The sequence below is a fragment of the Pinus tabuliformis genome, chromosome Q, assembly GCF_031772625.1.
Source record: "Pinus tabuliformis cultivar Carrire ecotype Pingquan chromosome Q, CPIR1, whole genome shotgun sequence".
Taxonomy (NCBI): domain Eukaryota; kingdom Viridiplantae; phylum Streptophyta; class Pinopsida; order Pinales; family Pinaceae; genus Pinus; species Pinus tabuliformis.
Window position 1 is genome coordinate 1,338,268,940 of NC_142296.1, and position 8,807 is coordinate 1,338,277,746.

The 8,807-nt window shown below is 37.8% G+C and overlaps 1 protein-coding gene and 1 pseudogene across 1 annotated transcript; both read right to left on the reverse strand.

Annotated features, from left to right (window-relative positions):
* Positions 1-656: 656 nt before the first annotated feature.
* On the reverse strand, positions 657-3,847 carry LOC149224798 (putative pentatricopeptide repeat-containing protein At3g13770, mitochondrial pseudogene; annotated as a pseudogene).
* A 3,363-nt stretch (positions 3,848-7,210) lies between these two features.
* On the reverse strand, positions 7,211-8,310 carry LOC149224799 (rapid alkalinization factor-like). Its single transcript, XM_089383609.1, has one exon. It carries the CDS (start codon positions 7,786-7,788, stop codon positions 7,414-7,416), a length of 375 nt encoding a protein of 124 aa, XP_089239735.1. The 5' UTR covers positions 7,789-8,310; the 3' UTR covers positions 7,211-7,413.
* Between the last annotated feature and the right edge of the window lie 497 nt (positions 8,311-8,807).

Consider the following 8,807-nt stretch of genomic DNA (forward strand, 5'->3'; position numbering starts at 1 on the left):
TGGGGGCTTACATAAACAATGTCGTGTCGTTCCAAAGTTGGGATTCCTCAATGTTTGACATTAATCAACATGCCATTTGTTCCCTCCCATTCAAAAGTTCAAGTTGGTTTCCTGATCAAGAAAGATCGATTGCATCCCTCCTTCTGAGCAACTCAATAATGATAAATGACCGAATTAGCACTTCAACATACAAAAAGCAGAATTGTGAAAAAACATATGTTTTGTAATGTTGCTTCTCGCCCATGCTTTTGTTCTCTTTAGAAAGTGATGTTCCTAACATTTCTCTAAAGGGAAATTTTGACAATTTGCCAAACTGGTGCAGCTATAAAGACAGCCAAAAATGTTTAAAATGAGTACTATAAAAGAAAGTGTCTTATGTGTCATGCAACAAGATCAGAACCGTCTTGTCAATAATCAAGCTTAACATACTAAACTTTTAACGCATCCATTCATGCTATCAAAGCAATACAGGATCTTGTATGAAACTTGCCAGAGGTGAGCCTGCTCCACATGAAGAAGCTACGAGACAACTGACATATTCTCAGCATGTTTCTCCTTATTTCCGCGTGTCACAAGAGGCAACTTCTAGACCAATAGAGGATAGTATAGAGAAGCATTCAAGCCACTCCCAAATAGTGCTCAAACTTCATCTTGTATTACCAATAATCCTAACAAGAGCACGTTCCATCCTAAAATGGTGAAAATGCATAATGTCCCTTACTACAATTTCATGTCCAACAATCTTAGAAATAAACTTGACAACATTGTGACAGTCACCACATACACGAAGGTTCTTTATTATTCGAATAGGGGCCCCAGGAGGTGTGCTCATAAGCCCAAATGCAATGGCTAGCTTCTCACTGTGATGGTAGAGGACATGTTCCTTATGTTCATCCTCCATATCATGGAGGACAAAGTTTGTGTTCGGTACATAACCTGCCTCCTCCATTGGCCCGACCAATGTATTCAACATTGCATGAAATTCTTCTATTTGTGGGTGTGATCTATCTTCTGACATGAATGCATGTACTCTATTCTTGACCTCAATCCAGCTGAACCCTGGCTTCTTTTTTGCATCTCTGTCTTTCATCATTTTTCTAACCTTGGCTGCATCATCCCACCTACCAGCTGCAAAATAGATATTTGAAAGCAGCACATATGCAGAAGTATTTTGCGGCTCCAAATCGAAAAGCAATTGTGCGACACGCTTTCCTATTTCTATATTGCCGTGAACTCTGCAAGCACTGAGCAATGCCACCCAGATACTGACATCAGGTTCAAATGGCATCTTATTGATGAAATCTTCTGCCTCATCTAGACGACCAGCACGACCAAGAAGGTCAATCATGCAGGCATGATGATCCATTCTTGGTGTGATGTTATGTTGATGCCTCATGGAATGAAAGTAATAATGTCCTCGATCTACTAGGCCTGTATGGCTGCAAGCAGAGAGAACACCAAGGAAGGTTATGGCATCTCGCCTAATGCTTGTCAGTAGCATTTGCTCAAAAAGTCTCAAGGTTTCCACCCCATCTCCATGCTGAGCATGACCAACAATCATTGCATTCCATGAGACAACATCATGCTCAATCATCTTCTCGAAAACTTTCCGTGCATCTTTTATGCCTCCACATTTGGCATACATAGTAACCAGGGTGTTGACCACAGACATGGGTGACTCAAACCCCATACAAAAAATGTGTGCATGGATGTGTCTTCCATGCTCAAGAACCTGCTAGGTTGGCACACACACTAACAATGCTAGCAAAAGTTGCCTCATCTGGCTTCAAACCAGTGTGTTGTATTTGACAAAAGAGTTTTAGAGCCTCTTCACTATACCCATGCTGCACATACCCTGCAATCATTGCATTGCAGGAGATCACATCTTGTTCAGGCATTTTGTCTAACACTTGACGGCCATATTGTAGGCTGCCAGATTTAGCATACATGTCTACAAGAGCACTTCCAATGAACATACTTGAGTCAAAACCAGTCTGGATAATGTGACCATGAAGTTGTTTACCTTCTTCAAAAGCAGGTAAGCTAGAACTTACACTGAGAATGCTTGCATAAGTGAATTGATTCAGTTTCACACCTATCTGTTTCATTTGGAAACTAAGCTTTAAGGCCTCCTGATAATGGCCATTATGTTCATATCCTACAATAATTTCATTCCATGAGATTAAGTCTCGTTCTTGCATTTTATCAAACACACATAGTGCATCTTCTATGGTTTGAGTTTTGGCATACATTGTAACAATAGCATTGCACACGGAAACTTCGGACTGGAATCCACTTCTGATAATGTACGCATGGACCTGTTTGCCAAACCTCAAATCAATGAGAATAGCACATGCATTGACGACACTGACAAATGTCAACTCATTTGGCTTCATACCGGTTTGGTGAATTTGATTAAAAAACCTTGTGGCCTCGTCTGCTTGCCCATTTTGGGCATATCCTGCAACCATGGCAGTCCAAGAAACAATATTTTGAACTGGAATTAAATAAAACATTTGGCGTGCACCATCTACTCTCCCACATTTAGCATACATATCAACAAGAGTAGTGCCAACAAATACATTTGACTCAAATCCAAGCTTAACAACCGGTCCATGAATTTTCCTCCCATATCCTAAATCCACCATGCTTGCACATGCACTTACAACGCTGGCTAAGGTGAACTCATTAGGTTTTGTTCCCATCCATTGCATCTGGCCATATAAATCCATGGCCTCAACCAAACCACATCAGGCATATGCCGCAATCATTGCATTCCAGGAAACTATGCTACGTTCATGCATTTTGTCAAACAGACACCGTGCATTTTCCACATACCCACATTTTGCATAACCTGTAAGAACCGTAGTCCATGAACATGCATCTCATTCAGGCGTTGTGTCAAACACTTGGCATGCATCCTTAATTCTCCCACACTTGACATACATGTCAATCATACAATTCCACAAATAGATGCTTGGCTCAAAGCCGGTTTTAACCATATGGCCATGAACCGTCTTGCCCTCTGCTAGGGCTCTGCTATTTCCGCACTCCAGCAAGCGACGAACATAAATATTAGGATCCACCTGAACAAACCTACAATATGTAGAATTCTAAACACCTATATCATGGCTACTTCCTTGTTCTTCTTTGGGATAATCTTTGAGAGCATAACCAAACTCTCTCCGCTTATTCACCCAGTACCTACACTCTAGATGAAACACCATTATATTCAAAATGCTTCTCTGAGTATGATGATGGTGTCCGAGCTGTTTTAAACAAGTGAAATTCATAGCACTCAGTGCCATTCATCTAATTCATAGCACTCAGTGCCATTCATCTTCTCAGAATTTCACCTATTTAAAACAGCTTGGACACCATCATCATACTCAGAGAAGCATTTTGAATACATTGGTGTTTCATCTAGAGTGTAGGTACTTGGTACAAGTAAATTTAGCTTCATGTTCTCACCCATAATGATTGCCTGGTTCGTGACCAACATCATGATAGGGCAATATAATATTGTGAAATATTATCCTGGAGCATTCAAGGCATTCAACCCATATTATATATACTATTACTTTCATGAATTTCACTAATAAGGATGGGTGATGCTTGGAGGTGTAGTCTTATGTATAACAGGTATTGATTATTCGCATGATGATATGTGTCTCATTTTATCATATAGTATACTTGGAATTGTTTTCTAACTCAATTGATAAATCCATACCAATGATTTTCTCAAACAAAATTCATAACTTCATCCCAATTATTTATGTTAAAGCTATACAAATAGAAACACTAACATCAGTGCTTTGTTCTGACTGGATCCAGGTGCCGAGGCCATGTTTGCAGACTTGGGCCATTTCAACAGGAAATCAATCCAGGTCCAAGCTATATGTCAAGGACAGAATTATTAGTATTTCATCATACCTGCATGCTTCATCCTCCTTAAGTTTTAGTACCGTAATGAGAAATTTGGGTTGTTTGTTGCAGCTTGCTTTCTGTGTGTTGGTTTACCCATCTCTGCTTATCACATATACGAGACAAGCGACTTATTTGATAAAAAAAACCAGGGGACATAGGCTCTACATTTTATAAAGCAATACCATAGCCTATGTATTAGTCAATGTTCATTGTTGCCACTTTAGCAGCCATTGTAGCCAGTCAAGCATTGATTACAACAACATTCTCAATCATAAAGCAGTCCATGGCTCTTAGCTGCTTCCCTCGAGCTTATTTTCCACCACATGGATGAAAAATGTTGCCTTATTTCATATCATAATGTACTGATATTCAATATATAATGAAAATTCTAAGCATTTACCATGTTTTAAATATGCATTCATTTTTAAATTTATCGTAGATTATCTATGCTTTTATTTAGCAGACATGTTGCTCATCAATCTAGGGTGGAGACTAATGAGCATGCATGACCTTTGAGTCTATATAGACCATACGTATGAATCATGATTTGAAATCTTGGCATTGTAGAAGAAGATTACCAAAGTTCTGTGATTTTTAGGTTATCATTAGATAGGTTAAAGATGGACAAGATGTCACAATGTGTTTTTAAATTATGTTTTGGAAGAGGTAAAGGTTTTGAGAGCATTTTCAATTTACTTCAGTTTTGATAGTGGACATGTGAGCTGGGCTATATGGAGATAATTAGAGCTATTTAATCCTGCTCATTGTTTGGTGAATTTGAGATTCAAAGTTTGTCTACCAAATGTTTTACAACAAATTGACAACATTGGCTAGCTTGCTGCTTGAATCTGCATCAGCTCTTGAAACGTCACCACTTATGGATTACCAGCAGAGAATAATAGCATATATATGGTTAGATATTTTATTTTTCTTACTTATATTGTTACTGGTCTTGATGGTGTTGTTTTGGTTGTGGCGAATTTTAAGAAGAATTGATCACGCTCCTTTGGAAGTGCCAGCCCTTGATGCTCAATTGTGATGTAAAATATAGGAAGATAGAAACCTTTGCATTGTTGTATTGATAATATGTTGTTTTTATTGACTTTTGGGACTTGGAAAAGCTTGTTTCCTTCACTGGTGAGAATATTAGAAGGATAATCTATGATAAATAGTGCACGAGACATTGTTTACACAAAATATTTTGCTTATACTACCCTTCACTTTGTTTTTTGCTATCTCTGAAGGAGTTTATCTATCTTTGTATTGAATAAGGTACCACAGGGAGGTTGGTGTCCCTTCCTAATTGCAACAATTTTTCTGACCATAATGTTCTCTTGGAACTATGGAAGGTAGAAAAGTATAAATATTTAGCACAGAGAAAACTCGGCATAGAAGGTTTGAATGGATTTCTTGCCAGGGTGAATTCACGTGTACCAAGAATTTGTTTCTTCTGCAATGACCTTATTTCCGGCTTACCACTGATTATTGAGAATTATGTAAAGAATGTGGGGTCTCTGCATGAAGTTCTTGTCATTGTCACCATAAGAAGGGTTTCAGTCAAGACAGTGCTTTGTTAGAGAGATTTATGGTTGGAAAACTAGAGCCAAAGGGTGTCTATAAATGCATAGCCCAATATGAGTACAGTCTATGTGTTACAGGCCCAAGCCACCAAACAACACTTTTCCCATGTTGGGTCCCTTCAAATTCTGAATCTAAGAAGCCCCATAGGAGCAACAAAATGAAAATGATACCTAGAAAATCACTCTTCTTGCCTAAGCCACCAATCCTAGCAAGGCTTAAGGAGGACCAACGATAATTATAAGGATCCCATGCTTCCACTATACTCTCTATTGCTTTATGATCCAATATGTTTCTCATCTTATCTTTCCATTTTGTTTTGAATGTGGAGTCTTTACAGCCTGCAATATAGTATGCTCTAAGCCCTTGTAGCAATATTCAAAATGTGGCTACAGTTGCTTTACAGTATCTGTAGATGAGGGTATGCCCCCTTTGTCTGTTATGGCGGAGAGTTGGGCTCTTGCTATGAGTACCTCATAAAACTCACCCTCATATGTCAGTTGCAGTGTCTTATTTGGGGACAAGAACACAAGTCCTTGAGTTGCGGCCATGGTTTTAATACCAATCCTCTTTTGACTTCTTCCTTGCTTGGTAGCAATTTACAGAAAACTCTGTACCCCAACAACCAGTATGCTCGAAACTTGTTCGTATCAAACACTAATATATCCAGGGTTTTCAAATGGGCATCTCTGAAATTTTGGAAAATAAATTTAAGCATTTGGCAAGTTTTGGCCTACTACTCATAAACATCAATCCGAAAAAGGGGTATGTGTTGTAGTATTTGTAAATGAGTAAACATTTAAATTTAGTTTTATATGAAAAAAAGATTTAGTATGCATAATGAAACATTAAATTAAAATAATAATAATAAAACAGTTTAATTGACATCTCATATGAACTTAGTAGTGAAAAATGTCATTTTAATAGAGTTCTGGCAAGTTAAGGAATTTGTGCATCCCTATATTTACGAAAAGTTCACCAGAGAGTTTGATTTCAGCAAGGAGTTTGATGACTTTCACTTGTATTTTTCGAAAAACCTAGTTGAGAGAACCATGTAGTAGGAAAAGGACATTTAATTTTTACTCTCACGATGGTTTGTGACAGCTAGCAACCTTGTGTGCCCTCTTTAAAAGTGACAATTCATTCTTAAATATGTAACATATGGAAAAACAAAATCTCCAAATACAAAAAAAAACTTAAAATAATGTACAAAATATGTTCACATAAACAACCACTGCTACATGAATAATGGATAACCTCTATATGACATTAACTATAACTCATTATTGCTCACATGTTGCTATTCTTCCACACACTACTATTACTTATCCATATTCAAAACGCACATAACTAATAGTTTCAAGTGCAACTCAATATCATCCACCCTTGCGTTCAACAATGTCCATTCACATGTCACTATTCTTCTACACACTATTATTTATAAAATATCTATATTCAGCGTACACATAACTAACAATTTCAATTGCAACTATTTATTGTCCACCCTTGCTTTCAACAATGCCCATTCACATGTCCCTATTCTTCCACACTCTATGCTTACGACGTTTCCTTTGCAACATTAAGTACAAATGCTAATTTAATTTAAAAAATAAAAAACATATAACTAATTTTAAATACATCTCAACCTTTAAACCTATTACTAACAATCTTTAAACCTATTACTAACAATCTTTTAGAAAAAATCACCCAATAAATATAATTAACTACCAATGGTATAGAACTACTATTAGCAAATACAAATTTCTAAATAAAACTCATACGTCTGGTTCAAAACATGGAATCATATTTATATATATAGATAACCCACAGATATTATTCGGCACTGTGGCTCTGACAGAAACAGGATACACTATGAAAATCACTCAAATTCAGATTCAAATCCTAATCCTACGAAGTATCTCTGGCGCAGCGCGTAATCTTAGTACAAGCGCGAACATAAGGATTAGCCTGCGAGGCGTTCCAGCAATTGTAATAAGGAATCCCCTTAAACGGGCACACCACCCTGCCACGTTTCAGGGCTCCATAACCAATATGGAAACTCTTGGTCATCAGAGATCTCTGGTTCGATTCCCAGCCGGATACCATCTCTTCCTCCTTTTCAAAGCACTCCCCTATCGAACCACTGCACTGCCGCTGCTTCGCCGCCCAGTTCAGCGTACCAGTGTCATCGACATCGTCCATGGCGCCCCCACACACCACCACAATAAGTAGCAAAAGTAATCCCAAAATCACATGGATGAGATTTGAACCCGAGATCCCCATGGGAAAGAAAAATATCTTCAAACCACTGAACCACTCACAGAGCCGAAAGCCTTTAGGGTTTTAAACAAATATTTTTTTCTCTCACTCTGCGACCATTTCAGTCTTTGTGAAGTATATATTCTGTGACAAGAGAGGGCAGGTTCTCCATTTTTTACCCTGGGAATCGGTTGTTACGCGTGAGGGTCATCGATTCCTTTGAATAGCGGCATCCAATTAAGAAAATTAGAAATCCATCACCATCCCCATTCCGACATTATTCTTCGTTTAGAAAAACACTGCAATTGGCAGGCGGCCATTCACGTGTTCTTCGTTATGGACAAAGTGTGATATGGTGTATCCTGGAACACTCGTTACAGATTGTTATCACTGCTGCAATGAATTTTGTTAAAGGTCTTTTCAGTAAAAGCAATGATGTCGCGAAAGGTCGTTTGCAAGATTGTTTTGGAGGTCCATCATGAGGTACAGAGATTCCGCTATTGATAATCTGGAAAGAAAGTTATGAAGGTCTGTCGTGACGAACAAAGATTCCTCCATGTGAAAAAGGCTTTTGATATTTTTGGTAATGAATATGTCCTTTCTGATGGCATTACTATAGAATCTGGTCATACTGACAGAGTGAGGTCCATGTTTGAATGTTTTGAATCACTCTGGTTCATGATATTTACATTAAGACCTATGTAAATAGGTGTTTATTGGCATAGGCTCACAAATTGTTACTGAAGTTACTAAGTATGTTAATTTTTTGAATACTTGGTTTATGTTTTAGAGTTGTAACCATAAAACAGGGCATTAAACTTGTTTGGTAAAAGCCAACCTTATTAACTTACCTTTGGCTCTTACATTCACTAAGGCATGACTTATACTAAATGTGAATGATGAACTTAGGTGGTTAAATTTTGAAAAAAGAATGCAGTTTTCTTAAGAGCAGCACAATGATGTCTAAGTTAGCTCTATAAAAGCTTGTAGACACAATTATTAGAAAGGAACTTGATTGCTCTTCTCAAACTTACTTCTTCTCA

What these genes read in the sequence shown, in the direction of transcription:
- LOC149224799 (XM_089383609.1), bottom strand. Translation starts at nt 7,788, where the DNA reads ATGGGGATCTCGGGTTCAAATCTCATCCATGTGATTTTGGGATTACTT.